Source organism: Ananas comosus, linkage group 19 (genome assembly GCF_001540865.1).
Source record: "Ananas comosus cultivar F153 linkage group 19, ASM154086v1, whole genome shotgun sequence".
Classification (NCBI taxonomy): Eukaryota; Viridiplantae; Streptophyta; class Magnoliopsida; order Poales; family Bromeliaceae; genus Ananas; species Ananas comosus.
The window spans coordinates 4,550,055-4,571,016 of record NC_033639.1 but is presented as its reverse complement, the minus strand read 5'-3'; the positions used below and the strand labels follow the sequence as shown (position 1 = coordinate 4,571,016).

Genomic DNA, 20,962 nt, shown 5'->3' with positions numbered 1-20,962 from the left:
TTGGGCTGTGTGTGTGATTGGACTGACGTCGACGTCAGGGCCTTAACGGGGGGAGTCTGTGACACCCTAATAATCCCACATCGGATGGGAATGGAATTATCATTGTCTTTATAAGAGACTTAGACACTAGTAATAATAACTGGGCTTAAATATTTTGGGCCGGTGGTTGGGCCCAACGAGTTATTATTGCTAGTGGGCTGGGTCGTTACAGAATTAGCCTCAAAACAGCCTCAATACCGTTGTACTCTATGTAATATAGGTTAAAATCTCACTTATTCAACTTCTGAACTTGGAATCCCACTCCCTGAGGGTTGGAATACTTCCAAACCAGCTCACCTAGGTCATAATCTCAGCTCAAGTGGTGTTCATGGTTGCTGTCAACAATATACTCGAAATCAGCATCAATAGTCACTATTAAACCTTGTATAGTATCAAAAAGGTTAAGTAATCAGCTAATTACTTCTTAAAGCTTCAATTCAGCTTCTTCCTTGAACTAAGGTATAGAAATTACAGCAAAGAAGCTCTTCTCTTGCTGCTGGAACTTCCCTCAACCGTGGCTGACAGCAAGGGATCAAAACACTCAAAATCCCAAACTACTAATCGAGCTAGGGAGAAAATTGAGCTACTTACCTTTCAAAAGCTCCCTCTCAGCTATTCCTTGTGAGATACTTGAAAAACACTATCAAAACGCCTCCCCCTCAGCTCCAGAAGCTATTCTTCAAGGCTCCAAACCAACTAGCATCAAGTAGGAGAAGAAATTAAGCTCAAACCCACCATTCCATGCATTAAGAGAGAGAAATCTGGAGAGAGAAGAAGAGAAGCCTTCTACCCTGCCTCTCAAAGCTCTAGCACCTTCAAAGCAGCTGCTAGTGTCGTGTAGGGATATTAGAGATAAACTTGAGATGTAAAAAGACCAAATTCTCCCTGCTACCACGCAGCTGCTGCTGCTAATGCTTGTTGTACCGATACAGACTCAATGTTGTACCAGTACAACAATGCAGAAAGTGTAGAAACTGCAGTAGCAATGCACTTCCTCGCTTCCAGTGGCCTAATCACTCTCAAACTTGTCTACAAATATCTCTAAACCCTTTAGAAGATGTCGGCTAATTCCAATTATCATCCCCACACTCGAACTTCGCAATTTGCTCAAGTTCAGTGTACTACAAACATACTCTACAGTGTTGGCACCAAAACAGGAGGCGCTAATTAAGAGTTATATGATAATCGCAAGAGGACACCGTGTGATCGCTTCAAAGTAAACGAGTTTCAAATTACTACCGGAAATGAAAAATTTGAGATGGTTCTTGATGGGAGAAGCCCGACTTGTTCATGCAATGAGTTTGAGCTCACTAGGTTGCCATGCTCACATCTTCTAGCTGTATGCAGTAACGGTCAAATGAACATTGACTACTATAGTCTATGTTCTGAATGGAAAAATATACATGTGAGTATTACCGTGGTGCTTACTTCTCGCAATTTCACCGTCCCAGACAAAAGAAGCTGGCCACGCCCTCAAGGACCACCGCTGGCACCCCCACCTATCAGGAGAAAGAAAGGCCGTCCGCAATCAACTCGTATTCGAAACGCCATAGACGAGAGTGAAGGAATGCGAAGAACTATGTGCACTATTTGTAAACAACAAGAACATTATAGGACTACATGTCCAAATAATCAACATAGAACAAATGAAGGCCGTAGACGTAGAGCTTTAGGTTGATGACTTATGTTTGACTATCTACACTATTTTTATTTTTAGATTTATCTTTTAACGTTCAATTAATAGTCACTAATTTGTATACTTTATTTTGCAGATGGACGATCACAAGGATCCCGGGTCAGTTGATCCATCAGTTCTATCAGACCAGGCTAGGCATCGTTCACGCTACGTGCGATCAGAGGTATGTTAAGTTATGCATGTACATAAAAGTTTGTAATTTAAATACTTAAAAGGGAAACTTTTTAAAAAGTGAATAAACAATATAAAGGTATGTGCGAGTTTAGTTTATGGAGCATGGCCGTAAATTGAATACATGGACAGTCAAGCAATCCGGGAGTGATAGAGCATTTACGGCATGCTGGATTTTTCTACGTCTCCCGCCTCAGATGAGTACAGCTTGATCAGGCTCTATTAGGAGCGTTGATAGAGTGATGGAGGCGCGAGACCTACGTCACGGAGAGATGGCAGTTACGCTACGTGACGTGGCCGTTACAGCTGGACTACAAGTCTCCGAGGAGCCTATTATGGGACGTGCTTCATTTGATTTGTTGCATACATGTGAGCACCTTCTTGGGATACAGCTAGATGATATCGTCGCCGGCCAGATCCGCTTGGAGTGGTTGTTTCAGCATTCCCAGCATGTTCTTTTGGATGCTCCGCCGGCCATGGTTGCAGCATTTGTGCGAGCATACATTTTATTTTAAATTGGATGCAGTTTATTTCCTAACCCCACCGGATATCGAGTTCACCTCAAGTGGCTACCGCTACTTGAAAATTTTGACTTCTGCGGAGGCCTAACTTGGAGCGCAGCTATCTTGGACCATCTCTATCGGGCATTAGGAAATGCCTCTATGAAGGGAAAGGCCGAATGTTGTGCCTTTGGTACACTACTACAGATCAAATCACTATTTCACTAGTTATCACGATCATAACTTAGTTTCTTTGACTAATTTTATAATTAACTTTTTTAGTTCTTAGATATGGGCATGGGACCATATACACATTAGGCGTCCAGATCGAGTTGGAGCTTCACCGGATCTCCATGATTGTCGATTGGGTTGTCGGTATGCTATGTGTTTAAATATAATATAATAAAATAATAAAATTTGATAATGTATTGATGTATTATAAAATAATAAAATATACTACTAATCACTTCTGCAGGTGGAACACGGGATTGCGATTTCGTGGAAATGTCAGGGTGACTGACATTGAGTTTTACCGCTAGGAGCTAGATTAGCAGAGAGAGAGAGTCACAAGTACATATAAATTTCATGAAATAAATACATACACATACATTCTAAAATCTTACATTTATTTTTTTTTAATACACTTGTACAGGTTATATGGATGCTCTACACGGAGGATGTTTTGAACAGTCTTCCTGCATTTTGTCTCGAAGGCTCTGCAGTCTGGTGTTCGAGAACTTACTTGATATGCTATCATATTGTGGAGCTACATCTATCTGATAGAGTTCTGCATTAGTTTCGATTACTGCAACATATACCGGATCCCGTAGAAGCTATACAGAGAATCACATTGCAGGGTAGATAAGGTAAGGACTGGGCAGCGTTTCATGCTCCATATATTCAACGTTGGGCAAATCGTCTGGTGCATATTGCGGAGCAGAGTCCTTTCATCGATCTAGATTTGATACGAGCCACCTCTGTGTACATGCAGTGGTATTGGAGAATTACAAGGAGGTGGATTTCTCGTCCTGTATAGCGGCCTCCACTTACTTTTCTGCCATGTGGGCATATCGAGCGAAGATTGGTAAGATAATTTTATTTTATAGTTTATTTTAATATAAGGATATTTATTATATATAATCATGTATTTTTATATAGGTGGATGCTATGTGGCATGCTGTTAGCAGTATTGGTTATTTGATGGATGATCCTCCGGAGCCATCTAGAATGATAGATACTCAAGCATATGTAAGGTGGGACCTCGAGAGTGTGTTAAAGAGCCTTCCGATATTACCCGTGATAGGGCATCCGGATATTTCTTCTCAGACTTTCGATGATTACGGTGATATTCCCTCCACCTTCATGCATGCATATGATTTCGGTGATATTCCCTCTACCTCCATGCCTGCGTTTGATTTTCTATCGACATCCGTCCCAATTCATCTATCTGATGTCCCTTCGACTTTTGATGTCCCTTCGACATCGGAAGTGCAGTTTGATATCCCGTCAGCATCCATCCCTCCATTTTATATTCCATCTACGTCAGACATATTCTATTTTGATATTTCATTCATGTCTTTCCATCCTTCTGATGTTCCATCCACATCGCAAGTTCGTCGCGATGATGTCGTATATCAACATACGCGACGACGACAGGGTCACATTGAGACATAGGAAGGGATACTACGATCAGCTGTTGAGCAAAGGATGGAGTCGATTGTCGAGGGCATCGCCATCGAGCACATTGATCAAATGCATGTTATTGAGTCCGTGCAGCCTGAGATGGAGCATGACATGCATATTCGAGGACGGAGTCAATGAGGCAATCGTGGATGCGGACGTGAACGTGGTAGGGGACGAAGGCGAGCATAAGAGGGGGATGGAGGGGACTTGATTTTTTTATCATTTTTTGGATTCTTATGTATATTTGATATTTCAAATCTTTCTATATTGATTTTTTATAGTATTATCTAAATTTATTCAAATTGAAGTGTGTTGATATTGGTATAGCTTATTTTATATGCATAAAGTACGGATGAAGTTGGCATAAATGATTTTATGTATTTATTACTGTAATTGAAATGCTTGAAAATATTGCTATTTTGTATAATGTGAAAATTTTGCAAAGTAGCTACTGTCTAGCAATGGAATTAGTTATATGCGGTAAACCATTTACCGCATATAAAGGCAGTGAATGGTTCACCGCATATAAAAGCCGTGAATTATTCATCGGTTTTATATGCGGTGAATCCTTCACCATCTTCATAAATTTTATCCACGCACGAACAAATTAGGTGAACTACATGAAGGCGATGAATGGTTCACCGCTTTTATGGAATTTTTAAAACCTTATGAAAGCGGTGAACCATCACCGCTATTAATTTTCTGCTGCTAGCTCAGTGCCTACGTGGCAATTTTGAGCCTATTTTCACAAATATAAATTTTAGAGGCTTATTTTTAGAATAAAAGGTTTGAATGAGATTAGTTGGCTAAAAACTTCTATAATTTATCTATCAATATCAAAACAAATTCCCTGTTAATCCCTCAAAAAAAAACTGCACAGCTTTTGCCCATTTACACTTCTTGCCACATAGCTTTGAAATTTTTCTTCTTTTTTTTTTTCTCTAAAACCCTTTCCACACTTTACAAGGTTTTTTATTTCGAGTTTTGAATGACTCAAAACCCAGGTATTTCCAGAGTGTCCACATTGACTCCCCTTTAAGAAAGCTAAGGATTTATTCCGGAGAGTTGAAATGATAGATATGACCATCGACCAGCCTACTAGTACTACTACTACTACTACTACTGATACAGACCAAGAAACATGAATGGAGACTACATGGACTTTTTCCTTTATTAGAAAGCATTCTAAGATGCTAAATCATTTTGCCACTAAAATGTTCTCCAACTGTGTATATGTTCAATTAGACTCCAGTACTGACAAAAATGGTGATTGTACATTGAGGGTGATCATTGGATCACAAATATAATAAACCATTTGTGAGGATGATACTCCTCCCAACATGATAGCTAAACTCTAAAATGGACCAAGGAAAATACTCTTTGAATGCTGTCTCTAGATGCAGGAATATCTCGCTCACCGCATCTCTTTCATCTATTCACAAAATTATAGCATTTTATAAAAGAGGAATACGATCAAATATCCAGAAAGGCATATCACATTTGACTGTCCACTCATTTTTCCGAAATAAAATAAATTATCTCGTAAGTAAGATACACTACTACTGCACCAAATCACATATGCCAAACCTTTCAAGACGTGAAAATCAAACACTTAACTTATAATCACATAATTGTTGCTACCACTAAGTATAACTTGTTCCGACATTGAAAAACGGGCTAAACATTCAAGCTAATTTCCTTGAATAATTAGAAAAATATGGCAAAATCACTCATTAAATCCCTCATTCATCATGGTTCACAAAGGCAGATAGTTTTGTCGTTTCAGAAGCATTTTCTCAGCTTCATTTATAAACTCGATCAAATCAAGCTTCTACACAAATCGATCAAATATTCAATTCATTTTGGAAAAAATCAGAAGAATGTACGGGACTCTAGGTTTTGTTCATGTTTCCTTTCCAAGTTCCTTAAGGTCAAAAGCACCAAGTAATGAGAAGTTAATTTCTCTTGGTATTGTTTCTTTGCATTATGGTTTTTGTTTAAGAACAAGAACAATAAGAAATATGTAATCACAGAAGAAAAAAATTACATTCAGATTAATTAATCAATTAAAAGAAATCAAACTCTCATGCAAATTCATTAATAATGTATAAAGGTAAACTCTACACAACATTATCCAACAAAAGCTTATTGATGCCCAAGACTTAGTATACAAATATTCGGCAAAAATTAATCAAAATATATTAAACATGTGAAGCTTTGTGATACAAGAGGAGGTAAACCAACAAATGCTGTAAAATCTTGATAGTTAAAAGACAACAAAATAATACAAAACTAGTTTCTGCAAGCACATACAAGCTTGAGTATTCTATAGTGTCACCTAAATAGCTTGGTAAACAAACATATGCTCCAAAATTTAGATACTAAAGAGATGACGAAATGATACAAAACTATTTTCTGCAAACATATATAAGCTAAAGTAACAATTAATACTGCATCAAGCTGTACTTGGTTGAATCATGATGCCGAAACGGCTGAGGCATAGGCGCAAGCCCCTTTCCACACAAAGGGCATCAATCTAATTTAGGGATTTGATCGTTACTTACTCCTCCCTTGAAGCAGGATCCATTCCGGTTGAGGAGCTGTCGGCAAAATACTCTTGGTGTTTCAAGTTCACTCCGTACTGCAATGCAAATTGGATGTATGAGAAGATCCAAGAGATAATGCGCAATCAATGCATAAAAAACAACAAACAGCTACTAATAATATACATATAGAAAAACATGAACAAACAAAGTAAAAAAGAGACAATAATAAAAATTGTGACCGCTTCACATAAAACAAAATTCCATGATCCCTTAATCTCATGATCCCTTGTCGTAATAATTTTGGCATGCTCGTTATTAATAGAGAATATTAGGCATTTAATAGTTTAGAGTTGCTTTTGCACAACAGAAGCATCAACACAATCAATTTTGCTCATCCAATGCCCTGACGCATGAATTATGCTAACAAAAGATTGAACATCTCCCCATTGAGCTTGATCATATCGCAACAGTTTCTGGATTGTGATTGTAGCATCTTCTATTTCAACGACAACTTCTTCATACAGGTCATAGAGTTACATTATTAATGTGATCCTGTAAAAGGAATATTAGGCTATCTATATTTATTTATGCATCTATATATTACTACTACTTATTTGTTTAAGTCTAACAAGCTAAATGAAATGTATTGAACATAGCAAAGTTTCGTAAATGCCTACAACTACAGAATTCAGAGGTAAGGTACTAAACTTCAAGCATTATGTATGCTCTGTCATGTATCCCTTTAAACACTCTCAAAGTATGGATACTTCATCTAGTCAATAATCATTTTATTTAGGCTAACGTATAGAAAACCTTATGTTTCGCACTTCGCCCCCATCAAAATTTAAAATATGTAGAAGGCCCCCATGCAATTTTTGTGTTGCCATAACTTAACTCCCTTACATAATTAATCACTCATAAAACATTAGGAAATAATAAAATATAATTTCAAACACTAATATATGTGTTGTATGGAGAAAGTGATATCCAGATTCCAGATATCCTTTCTTGCTTTTTGATCCGCTTACAGATTGTTTTTTCATTTTTCTGATCATAAAATAAAAAGCAGTTGTAAGTTCTATTTATGAGGGCAAGAAGAGATGCCTAGACACCAGATTATCACCGTGCAAAATTAATAGTTCATACTTGAACAACATCTTGGTATTTTCTAACGTTTTATAGACAGTAAAATTACGTAAGGGATTAAGTAACACATAAAGTTGAGGAGAGTTTTCTGCATATTTTGAATATTGAGGGGGAGTTTAAGTGCAAAACAATTTCCCTATATTGGTAAAGAGTATTAATATTTAACTTCAAATTGATATAGAAAAACTGAGAAACCAAAGATCTTAGGGATTTTCATTAGTTTAGCTAAGTTCCCATTTATTTCATTTCTTAAAAATAAAACATCAAAAAATATATTACATTTCAAGCGTCTCCTTAAAACATCAAAAAACATATTACATTTCAAATATGACACAACAATTAGTGTTGATACAGAGTTCATAATCCGAAGATGCATCTGAAATTCAAATGTAAGCAATAATCACCTTCCAATTTTCCCATCGAAAAATTTAACCTAGTAATTTTGAAAATAAATGTCAGTTTCCCTGACAACTGTTATTACCACAATAAAAAGGAACCTGCTTAACTATAAGAAGGCATTTGACAAGAAAATTGGGAATTCCAATCAGGAAACGTCTATTCATTGATTGTTGTGCTGTTTTAAGCAAATATAATTGGGTTATAGGCTCGACAGTCTTTGAAGCAAATTTCTCTCAAGTATAAAATCACGTTGGAGAGGTCTTAAATTCAAAAAAATAAAAACTTAATTCAAACATCTAATGCAGAAACCTAAGAGAAGGATGGTGATTGTCTTTCCGTGTCAATACATAGTTGCATCTAAGGTCTTGAACAAACATTCATTTGGCCTAATACGAAAATCTTAGATAGGCATTTTAATCATAGACCTGATTCTACTTACTCCGTTATATAAACACCATATAGTACCTCTTGTTTAGAGCAGTACTCTGCCTCTGAATTCCAAAAAAAATTCATTTACAAAAAAAAAAAAAAGAAGTGCCATGAACCTTTCGCCAGTTTCCTAATATAAATAAAAAAAAAAATCTTTAAACAAGAGAATTAAAGAACGTCATCGATCCATACTAACAGAAAACAAATGGTTCTCCTTGAGAAAAATAACAACGTGTTATTATCTAAAAATAGATTTGCTAACTAAGAAGATTACTTACCTCACGCAGGGCTTTGGAAAGATCTTCCATTGTCAAGACAAGGCGTTTATCCTGCAGCATAATTTGTTCAGTGTTCTCGAACACAAACATCAACATGTTCAAAATACAGAAAAGTTGTAACAACGAGAAACATCAAATTTGCATTAGGCCTCAGCCTGCACCTTTGGCTGCTTACTCTTATCTTTAACTGGCGCTGCTACCCTTGCCTTGCAATGCCTAACTCAGAAAATAAGAAAAAAAAGGAATAAATAACTAAATAATATATATTTTCAACTAACTAAATAATATATATTATCCAATACAATAATAGAGCTAGGCTGGTATACTATCGGTAGCACGGAGGCTTCCGTGCTACCAAGTTGTTTTCAATGACGCGGCTTCCAAATCGNTAATTTTTCGACATTATTTGGCTAATGATCAAAAGGTCTCAAAATTGACAATTTTAATGGTAGATGTGACGCGTTTGTGAATTTAACGGTGTAAAACAATCCAAATCTAATAAAAATTTTAGAGAAAATTCTTTTCACTATTTAGAGTAAGATTAGTACCTTTGATCTTAAATTAAAGTCTTTTATCATCATTTTTTATGAGATTTTTATTTTCAGCCGTTCATTTTTAGACTACTCGTTTGATAGGTAAATGATACCGAAAAATTATGAAATTTAGTTTCCAAATACTTTTTATAGTGTAGATCAAGTTTAACGGAGCTGATCGTCGATTTGGAAGCCGCATCATTGAAAACAACTTGGTAGCACGGAGGCCTCCGTGCTACCGATAGTATACCAGCCTAGCTCTACAATAATATATAGTTTGTAATACAAATGTAAACAATAAATCATATTTCATATTCTGGCTGATTTGTTTTACTTTATTTTTTATCGTTGTTAATTTTGCTTGTCACTTCTCCGACCTTCGAACTACATAAATATAGATAACATTTCAGATATATATTGAAATAAGTAATAAGAACTATAAGATAATTTGAATATTATATATATATAGATATATATGTTATGATAAAAAGATATGACGAAATAATCATATCATTACATCCTGCCGCGAAGCACGGGTTATTTCACTAGTTTAGGTATCTAGCCTATATCCTCCTCCTCCAGTGATATTAGCTGAGGTGGTACTACCATCCCTACCTAAAGGGTGAGATAGAACTTCCCTCCTCAATCCCTCAATCAATCCCTAGTTCTAACACCCGTGTGAGGATTTCTTCCTTCACAGCAAATAAGAAAGAAAACCATGGAGCTATCTCCTCCCTTGAAAATATCAGTAGCTAGATTAGTGGGGCACTTAGTGGCGGCCAACCTCTGCTCTACCTTTTAAATGGCGACATATAAAGGAATAGGCTTATGACCTCCCTGATCCCTAAACGGTGATGAATAATTTATGGAGATACCCACTTCCCACAATGGGTAACATACTAAATCCAATCCAATCCAATGCAATCCGAACTTCACTACTTAATCCAATCCAATGCAACTTAGCATTAACATGTCTTTTTTGCAAAACAGGACACAAACTGAATTACAGCCTATTTCATGGCTTTCAACCAAGCCTATGTCATAGCTTTCAACCAAGTTATGATGCCAGATCACTTGGTATTGCATTCTCAATATATTTTACAAAATTAATAATTGCCGAGGAACCTAAGTTTCTTATAAGATATTTAAATTATGAATTTCAATTCATAGATTTCGTAACTTCCAACTATTCATGTAAATATAAGTAGAAAGAATTTATAGAGGTAAATTTTGAAATAATCATTTATGCTTTAATTATCGCACTTCTATATTTGTCTTCTCATAATTTTAGATAACAAAATTCAAAGAAAGGAATAATGGAGAAAAAGTTGTTCCAACAATTCCACTAATATATAGTCTATTCGAATGTACTCTAGGAAATGCAACTAAAAGTGTGATCATTTAAATCAATACAAATACTTTATGTCCGTTGAAATAATATATTAGTTATTAAAATACCAGATAAATTTTTAAAAAAAGGATATGACCTCACAAAAAGAGAAAAATGTCAAATAAGGGAAAGTTTGAGTATGTGATTCCAAAAATATGAAGAATAAACTTTTCTATAACATCATAGATTTGCTGCCACTTACACGTTTTTATCTTGCTTTCATCCTATAAATACAAATTATTAATTATATTAAATATAGTCATAGCAACTTGACCAAATGAGAGACCGACGATGTTTCTCGCCTAATATAAGAATTTAGTTGGCATTTCTACCAATGAGAGAGGTTCTTAGGAAGTGTTATCAAAATGCCACCAAAGTCCCAAGTCCACACGAGTGATGACATTCCACTAATGTAGAGCTTGTTCTCGAGAAGTGTTATCAAAACGCCACCTAGGTTCCAAGGTAGTTCACTTAAATGTTGCCTGCCAAGGCAGCTAGGAAAGTTACTTGACTTATCATTCATATGTACAGTAAGTGGTTGTAATAAAAACATAAGGAACACTTTCCACAGCAAGAGGTTGGTGATGCACCTCTCTTAAAATAATCCTCTCCTCTTCCGAATGATCCTAACAAAGTTAGAATTGTACATGTATTGGCAATACTACCCAAGGTACCATCTTACCAATCGCAAAGTAATGATGGTGAACCTATTTGTCCCTCCCAACAATATGATAAAGCAATCTAGGAGTTCTCAGTCGTGACGCCGCAATTGATACTCCTAGAAGTTGTTCATGTAAAAGTACCTCTGCCTTTCAATCACAAGAATCATATAACACTATTGAAGTTACCCGCGCATTGCGGTAGGCTAATATTATAAAGGGTTATTTGCATACACGCCCCTGCAAATATAGTGAATTGCAGATATATCCCTGCAAAACGGAAACTCCATAAGTTGTCCCTGCAAAAGTCACAAGTTATGCAGATATGTCCCTACTATTAGAGTATGTTAGAAAATTTCCGTTAACCATAGTAAAAATACTTAACCATGGTTAATTATAATGTGAATTTACGGTTCTACCCTTCTTCCTCTTCCTCTTCTCCTCTTCCCTCTTCTTCGTCGCCGGCGAGGGAGATGCAGCGGCGGCGGCGGCGGACCCTCTCCCTCTTCCTCTCCCTCCTCCTCTCCCCCCTTCTTCTTTCTCTCCCTCTTCCTCTTCCCTCTTCTTCGTCGCCGGCGAAGGAGAAGATGCGACGGCGGCGGCGAACCCTCTCCCTCTCCCTCTCCCTCTCCCTCTTCCTCTTCCTCTTCCCTCTTCTTCTTCCTCTCTTTCTTTTTCTTCCCTCTTCTTCGTCGCCGGCGAGTCCCACCAGCGCCATCATTGTCGTCCGCTCCGGCAGCCCGAAGAGGAAGAGAAAGAGAAGGGGGAAGAGGAATATTTTTGGAGGGACATATTTGTAAGGGTAAAAATGTCATTTTATAAATTCGTTGTTAAAAAGTTAACAATTCACTAACGGATGTTAACCAGAGAGACATATCTGCATAACTTAGGACTTTTGCAGGGACAACTTATGGAGTTTCCATTTTGCAGGGATATATCTGCAATTCACTATTTTTGCAGGGACGTGTATGCAAATAACCCTATCATAAAAAACAGAAAATTGATAACATAAAAGTTTTAAAATTTTTTGACTTGCCATGAGATATTAATAAATACAAATAGTATAAGAAAAAAGAGTATGAAAAGATCTTATTTTACTGATTTTTTCTTTTGAAAGTGATTTGTTTAGATAACAATAGACCTACAAATGCATTAAGGCCCTGTTTGGATGAGCAATAAATAAATTCCATAGAGTTTAAATACCGTAGTTTTGGTCCAAATGAAATGGAGTATCCTGTAACTCCAAAAAAATTCCACGAGTTTATTTTAAAAGCTGTTTGGATACACATTATACAATTCTACAGAATTTCTGATAATCTTAAAAAATTAGTCTTGAGAGTTTAAACTTAAATTATTAACTATTAAAATGACTTTAAGATCTAAAAATTTAAAATAAAAGTTTAAAATTAAAATTTAAATTATTAACTATTAAATAATTTTAAATTTTAAAATTTAAAAATTAAAATTTGAAAAATTAGCCGTTGGAAAGTTTTATCTCCAGCGGTTGGAGAATTAAAAAAACCCAATTACTAGCCGTTAGAGAAGGCAATCATAAGTTTACTTAACATGCAAAATAGTTTGAGAAGGCTATTCTAATCACGACAAACAATGTGTGACAATATTTGAATACATACAAATATGAACAAAATAATTACAAAAGGAATAAATTGAACACAAACTGAAGCTTCTACGGGCCTAAACAAATTGACCATCTAGCTTACATTGAACACAAATTGAAGACAAAAATAAACCCAAATCTGGACTTTATTCTAACATAGCCTGACCAAAAATTAACCCAATAATCGCTTATAAATGCAAAAAAATAAACTTCAAGCACACATTTTAGCATCCTAAGAATGTGTCCATTGTTTTTTGACCAGCTGATAAATGATCAAGCATAAAGAATAAAGACATTTGGCTTGATGCTGTTTTTTGAACTCCTAGAGTTTCATGTGTTAACAAGGACTGACCTGAGCACTTGGTAATGGTTCGACCAATTAGATCAGCCAGCCGGTTCAAACCAAATTTAAAACATACAACAAGTTCATCAAAGGGACTCACCTAACAAGATTTTCACAGATTCTCCTTCCATCCAATTTGGGATATCTACAACAATATAACTAAAACTGGCAAATAAATCTTGGCGCCTCTCTAGCCACAGGCATGCTTGACATTTCATCATCAGATTTTTTAGCCATGGCAAACAGAAACCGGTATAAACTAGACGTAGTCATAACATAATTAACTATGCATTATTGCTCTGCCTCCTGAGAAAACAGCAGAACAACCATCCTACATGTAAGTATAAAACCTCGTTTTCTCTGAGTATCGCCGTTATTCATCAAGTTGCAGGGTAGTCGGAACTATCAAAAAGGATAAACAATTAGCGCTTCATCTAAGTCCTAATGGCCTGCTTTAATCATCAACCAACTCATTTGGAGTCACAAAGGAAATTATTGCAAACTCAAATTAACAGCTAGCATACTATGGCTAAATCCTGCCACCATGAAAGGCAGAAGATAGAGTTCATGTGTTACAGATATCTATTCTTACATAAAGACCTAATGAAGATTAATGAATCAATCAAAATCTAACCTATTGGAAAAAAAAAATCAGATCATTTCTTTGTTACCTGTTGGAGGAGGGAAATGGGGCTGCCCTTCTCCGGCCATCGCAAGGCGAGGGACGAGAAGGGCGAAACAAGATCGAGGCAAGAAAATGGTGGCCGAGGTTAGTGCGACGGCGACGGCAGCCGAGGTGATCGTGACTTCGGCGGTAGCAACGCACGAGATGGCAGCGGAGAGCGGCGGCGGCGGCAACCCGAGAGATGGCAACGATGGTGGCCGAGATCCACGGCGGCGGCGGCGGCGGCGGCGGCTGAGATGAGAGAGACGCAGCTCAGGTGAGAGAGAGGATGGGAGGAAGCGTGGAGAGGGCAACGGGAGGGAGAGAGAAGCGCCAGAGAAAGTCGGGCGAGTGGGGAGGCGGCCCAAAAAAAATAGCGTAATTTTTTTTCCAGAGAAAATTTTAGAGGTTACTTTTTCTCTGTTTTTTAGGGTATAGTTAAACTATACCCTATTTTGTTGGGGTGTTTTTGAAGCATCGAAACATCTCTTAGGATTTTTTTCCTACACCCATAGCATAGGTATACTTCACTCCAAAAAAGTAACCATCCAAACAGGGCCTAATTGGAAAGTGGGCGGGTGGGAAAATGAAGCATCAGAGAGAGATGGGGATGGGAAGGCGAAGCATTAGGGAATGGGAAGGGGGGAGAAGGTAAAGGTGAAGGAAGAACTGCCATGTGGCGAATTCTATGAGGAATAATGTATGAGTATAGATAAGTATAGATAGATAACAAAGAGAGTAGATGAGCAGATTAAGCTTTTTTGTAGGATATTGGACCAAAAATACAAATTCAGGCCCTATCATCTCTATCTAATGACGGGAAAAATAGTGAGAGGCCCCCCATTTATACAATTACCACTAAAAGGCAATCTTTTCTCTGTAATTCATTATGGAAATAATTATGTCAACTCACTGTAGCCCAATGAGAAAGTTCGATTGTTATTATGTAGCATAACCTAACCATCCAGGGCTAATTGTCTAAGGCTTGTCAAGAGGCAAACTTTAATGATTGCACGAGAAAATTAAATGAGTTATTACCCACGATGCAATATAAAGTCAGGCAAACAAAATATAGTTGGCAGCGTAAGTTAAATTTTTCTCTGTTAAAATGTGCTACCAACTTTTTGTATTAAGAAAAGCATGCAAAAGTTAAAAATCAAGATTATAAATGTACAAAACACAAGCTAGAACTACTTAAAAAAAGACAAATAGAAGTAGTACCTACAAACTATCTTAATTCCCAAGAGACCTAGTAAACTGAAGTGCAAGGGCGAAGATGGACAAAAACCTTCATCGACAAGTAACTGAGGACTCGCTTCACTTGACACAGATGCTTGATAATGTTTACTAGTAAGGTTTTGTTATAATCATGTGATGTCCAGCTTAAAACATGTATTGCTAACTAATGCATTACAATTTCAGGCACTAATACATAGGAAGCCCACAAGGTTTATCAAGCAATAATAATGCAAGAAAACTTAGAAGGCATTATAATTATAAAATCTTGCAAATTTCAATGGTAAAATATAAAATCACAAAAGAAGAGGTTTAACATACTGGAGAGCATCACTAGCAACATCTGAAATGAACTTTTGAGCAGCTACAGCCACCAATCTTGTTCTGTCAAAACAGACGAGTAACAAATCAGTCTGCACAATCTTTCAAAAATAAAATAGAGTAACCTCATATTAACTGAGAATATCTAAAATAGTATAACACTACAATAACAGATATTCTACACTAAAAGCACACAAATGCAATTGAGTAAATACTTTTTGTTTGACTAACTACCATGCCTTGAAATTTCCAGCATGGTCTGATTCAGGCCTTCAACAGTAGGTTGAAGTAAAGCAAGACAAGGCAAAGGTTCCTTTGGAAATAAAGGAGAAGGCTTCAATTCAAGCATATTATATCAACATGACGATCACTATGCATGGTGCTTAACTAAGTCTCTTAATGAAAAAGATTTTGGAAATGCAAGCAGGTTTGGAGATCTTCATAACTAAGATTTGTTGGACAGAAAAGGTTAAAGCAAAATATCAATAGCCAATAAATATATAATAACTAGTGGATGCGCACAATATTTCCTAATATTTCTGCAGATATTATCATATCATTCTAAATTTGAAAATTAAAACCATAGAAACATCGTCAGGTCTACAAAGTAATTGTGAGAAAGTACCTTAAAACTACCTTCCTCCATCAATCATGGAAACTTTGAACTATGAGGATTTTCCTGTTCAGTACTTTCAATTTAGATGCACTAGGCTCATGGGACAAGTTTGCCAGCTATTAGGATCTTCTTCCCCATGATAACAAAGAAGTAAATTAGCTTTGTGAGTGGTTTTGCGTAATAGGGATAGATATATGACTGCACTAAGGTTGCTAGATTAACCAGGAATGAAGTGGGAGTAGCACTAAATTACAAGTATTGGCCGGAATTTGTAGTTCACTAGTTATTGTAAATTTACAAAATTGACCAGAACAGCTTTGCCTGTCTTTTTCTCTCCTCTTTTTGATACATTCGGCTTGATAAAGGGGATAATGCCAAATTAAACCTCAACCAAATAGTGCCTCCAAAAGCAATCGCAATCATCTTACTATCAGATAGCAACCATGCTTGAACAAAAATCTAATCCGGAGTTACAAAAGCAGAGATGATTATCTTAATCGAAATTGAATCATCAACTTATCATGTACGGTTTGCAGACGCTAGTTGACAAAAAAATCCTATTTTTGAATAACAATTGCTAGGATTTCAAGAATATGCATAAAACACAACATTTCAACCTTGTACCGTATAATCAAATATAAGTTTACATTGCAACACGGAACGAAAAGGACAAAAATGCCATTTTTTAAATTCCTTTTCTTAATTTGTTCTCAAGGATGTGATTGTATTTTAGATCTTCGTCAAAGTCTCAAACAAACAAAATAAAATCATTATTTGAAAACCATCTGTTAAAGAATCTTTAGAAATTTCTGTTTCTGGTAATTGAACACAATTATAAATGCATTTAACATACATTTCTCTAACTTAAAAAGGTTGCTAAAACTAGATTTCTTATAAGTAATCACAAAGTAGAGACAATAAAAAAAAAAAAGGCGGAGTAGCTTACAGCCGCAAATCGGGGCAGTAGAAGCCGCTCCTAGAAAGATAGTGCTCCACCAGCTCATCGGGAATCTACCCACCTCCAAAACACCAAGCAGAATTGATAAACACCATAGATTAACAAGCCCAAAGGGAGAAATACAAAAGATTGAAATCAAGTGAAAAAACAAAAGAAGGAAAAGAAAGTGAAGGTACAGTAGGCGTATAATCCATGAGGGAAGAGAGGAACTCCGTGAGGGCGGAATCATCGTCGTGCTGCCTTCCTTCGTTGTTCATTGTGGCTTTACTCGTTTCACTAAAGAAAGGCCTCAATCTGTTGGGGACCAATTTAAATAGTAGGCTGGTGGAAAGAGCGAAAGGACCTGCAAAGCACGTTGTTAGAAGGCAGTTCAGTATTGGGCAATCTATCACAAAAAGAAAAAAGGTGAATTTTGTGAAACAGAAGAAGTATTGGAGATGGACCGAGAAGGGGTTAATCGAATAAACAGGTCTAAAATTAAAACCTGTTCCACTCCCAAAACAGATTTTCTAGATAACCAGTTTTCTTGATTTAGGTTCCAAACCAATCTAAAATGCACAAAAGCCAGTTCTCAACTAGAGTTTTTCTTCGCATTATTTTTTTCCCTTTTTTTGTAACCATCACCCTTTCTATTAATTGCACAAGTTCCCATAAGTGATCGCAGAGAGTTTCAATCTTTTACTTACTTCTCTAGGTGCGGTCCATACTCATGCCAATTTTATAGGCCAAAAGAAAAGGAAAATTAATCTTATTACATCACACTATTAAATATAATCAATAATCAATAATATCTAGAAACAGGTTTCACAAAGTTCTGCTCGGAACAATTAAGACATAATTTAACGTGCAAAACAATATTTGATAATATAGCCTTAAATATATAAATACAATCTATATCTGTGTGTGTGTGTGTCTCATGACCCAAAAAAATTTAATATTGTAATATTTTTTAATAATCCTATCTCAATTTTATTGAAGGAAGTAATATGTAGACAAGGCCAGATAGAGGTGAAAACAGTCAAATACTATCGATATTTGACAAAACCATAATTGCATGCTTTTTTCGGAGGCGAATTCAAATACAGACATGTGTCAAATGCTAAATTTTCGTAACCATTCGGCTAAAAGCATAATTGCATGGATCACACTAGTATTTGGATATTATTCAGATAATAATATATAATAAGAATTTATAAATATGAATGAGAATTAGTGCAAATAAGACATAATGCAACTAAGTTAGACAAAATAGACATAATTCAAAATAAATTTGAAGAAAAATAGTGAAAAAAGGGATGAGAGAACGGGAAAGAGACCTCTGAAACCCTAGATCAACAAGCTCTTGGATCACAGCGTCAAGACCCTCAAAATGCACCTTTTTTTGCGAGGATCTTGACCTCTTGAATCACTTGGATGGTCCACCCGGTCTTCAGATCTGGCAAAAGGCCATAACAACAATTCATTTTCTTATTCCGCATTATATATTGATTTATTTACTAATTTACTAATGCATTATATATTGATTTATTTACTAATTTACTAGATAAATAATTGTGGTAGTCTATAGCTAGACACTTAAAGCTGTGAGGCCAAAAAAAAGAAAAGAGGAAAAAGAAAAAGAAAACAACAACAATATTGATGTCCTCAGACTTCAGTAACGTTTTTTCACCTATAGGCCTTGATTGGTGCTCCCTATACACCAATTTATTGTAGTATTAAGTGAGAGAGGCTATCCAAAATAGACTTTGAAATAGTAATTGTAGTCATTTCAAATTAAAAGAAATTTGAAAAACTTGAGTTTGTAGAAGTTGTTCCATCATTTTTAACATTAAGGCACTTAATAAACTTGTTCTATCATTTTTAACATCAGCTTAGAATGAGTTAAAGGAAGTGTGCACTATAGGACGTTATTTGCCTGCTACACATTTAAGATCACAAATATCGTTCGAATCTTTTACGCAAATTTCAGTATCCGTTATTTACTAGTTTTTTGAATTTCTAGGTAGTTGGGAGCATAGTCAGTTAATTCGGATTCGGAAAAAATTCGGTACGGGTATAATTCGGATAAAATTCGTGTTCTAATTTTTAAATTCGTTGAAAAAAAGGGCTAAAAAACGGATTTGCCAATTATTCGGATACGTGATTTATACAGATATTATACGTTCACCAATTAAACATTCGGGATCAAAAATTCGGCTATTAAATTAAGTTTTTTCCCTCTCAAGATTTATGTTATTAGCATAAATACTCGTATTTTTTAAGAATATAAGAATAAAGAGCTACAAAATTAAACTAATTAAGTAAAAAAAAAAATAGTAAACTATTATGCCTCAAAATAAAGAAATAATTAAGCAAATAAGAGATCAAGATAGTCCATATTTAAATGTAAAATATAAAAAGTTCACATATAAGCATAATTAGAAACTAAATACAAGATGAAATTGGCACTTTGCATAGTGCATAACTGCATACTAGCATATCTAAATTCTAAAGACTAAACAGTAAACAAATAAAAGATACATAAAGTTCACTATTCCACATATAAGCATACATAAAAGCTTGAATAAACATAGAGCATACAAGCACACAATTCCACATATAAGCATACATAAGTTGACTTGAGAATCTGAGATTTGTGTGCAGGGATCGGATAAAAATAAGTTGCCTGGTTGGCTAGAAAGAGCACCACAAGGCTCCATCAAAATATAGTGGAGGTTCTGAACTTCCTGGTCGCTAAGTTAATTAAGATTATTTAGCACTATGTTTGGGTCTTCTTTGTGCATAACAGAGAATGGACACATTCAATTAAGCAATAAGCACTCGAGCCATTTGTGTATAAAAAAAAAAAGTATTCATCAGATGGACTAAAAGCTTCCAACTTTTGCTTTGAAGAATGAGAACTCAAATCGTACCTGGTTTGTAAAGAACCACCCGATCGATTACTGATCTATCGTTGGATAGCGGAAGCGGAAGCGGGAGCGGAAGCGGAAGAGGAAGAGGCGACGAGGAGGGTTGTGAAGAGTGAAGAACCCGATCTTCGATGTGGCAAGAGGAGGGCTTCCGATGGCGTTCGGCGAGCGGCCGGAAGGGAAGAGAGGGAGGAGGAGGGGTCGGAAGCAGCAGGGCCGCAGCGGTGAGAAGTTAGGGCAAACCCTTTTTTTTGGGGGGGGTGGTACGTTGGGGTGGTACGTTTGATTCAGGGTTAAAGAAAAAACTAATTATTTTAGGGATAGGATTAAGTTCGGGGTTTAAGTAAGATTAGAGTATTTTTGTGTTTGGTTAGAGGTTAGAATTAGTTCAGAATAGTGAAAAATAGTGTGTGATTGGAGTAGGTGGGATAAGAAGGGCAGTGGGTTATTATAAATAGAAAATAATATTTGGTTGGGGTTTGATAGGGTTAGGTGGGGTTAGCTAACCCGGGATAGCCCATTTGAGATGGGGTTAGCTAATCCCACCTATTTTTTAAGGTGTTTGGGGATAATATAGGGGTTAAGTGGTTATTCCACCCCTTAACCCCCAACCAAACAAAGGCGAAGGGAGGCGATTCTTTTCAGAAAAGGTTTTCTTTTTTCTTTTTCTTTTTTTTTGGGGGCGACAGGGCGAGGCGAGGTTCTCGGAAAGGTTATTTTTTCTGTTTTGGGTCACCCGCAAGGCCCACGAGTCCGCTTTAGCAACCGAGCCCTTTTTTTGGGGTGAATTATTAGCAAATCGCGTTTAATTTGCGAATAATTATTTTT

The 20,962-nt window shown here is 36.2% G+C and overlaps 1 protein-coding gene across 1 annotated transcript; it reads right to left on the bottom strand.

The window, feature by feature from the left end:
* Positions 6,441 to 20,233, bottom strand: LOC109725043 (transcription initiation factor TFIID subunit 10). The gene is made up of 8 exons (XM_020254092.1): positions 20,138 to 20,233; positions 18,542 to 18,660; positions 17,402 to 17,568; positions 17,214 to 17,278; positions 15,652 to 15,714; positions 9,049 to 9,103; positions 8,888 to 8,938; positions 6,441 to 6,730 (listed from the first exon to the last, which is right to left on the bottom strand). Exons 3-8 carry the CDS (start codon positions 17,480 to 17,482, stop codon positions 6,650 to 6,652), a joined length of 396 nt encoding a protein of 131 aa, XP_020109681.1. The 5' UTR covers positions 17,483 to 17,568; positions 18,542 to 18,660; positions 20,138 to 20,233; the 3' UTR covers positions 6,441 to 6,649.

Bases quoted from the DNA above. Each gene is read 5' to 3' on its own strand.
- LOC109725043 (XM_020254092.1), bottom strand. From the start codon at position 17,482: ATGAACAACGAAGGAAGGCAGCACGACGATGATTCCGCCCTCACGGAG. The intron at 9,104-15,651 runs GTATGTTAAACC...TTTCTGAGTTAG, and splicing joins GTTGCTAGTGATGCTCTCCA to GCATTGCAAGGCAAGGGTAG. The intron at 6,731-8,887 runs GTAAGTAATCTT...TTTGCATTGCAG, and splicing joins TTTCCAAAGCCCTGCGTGAG to TACGGAGTGAACTTGAAACA.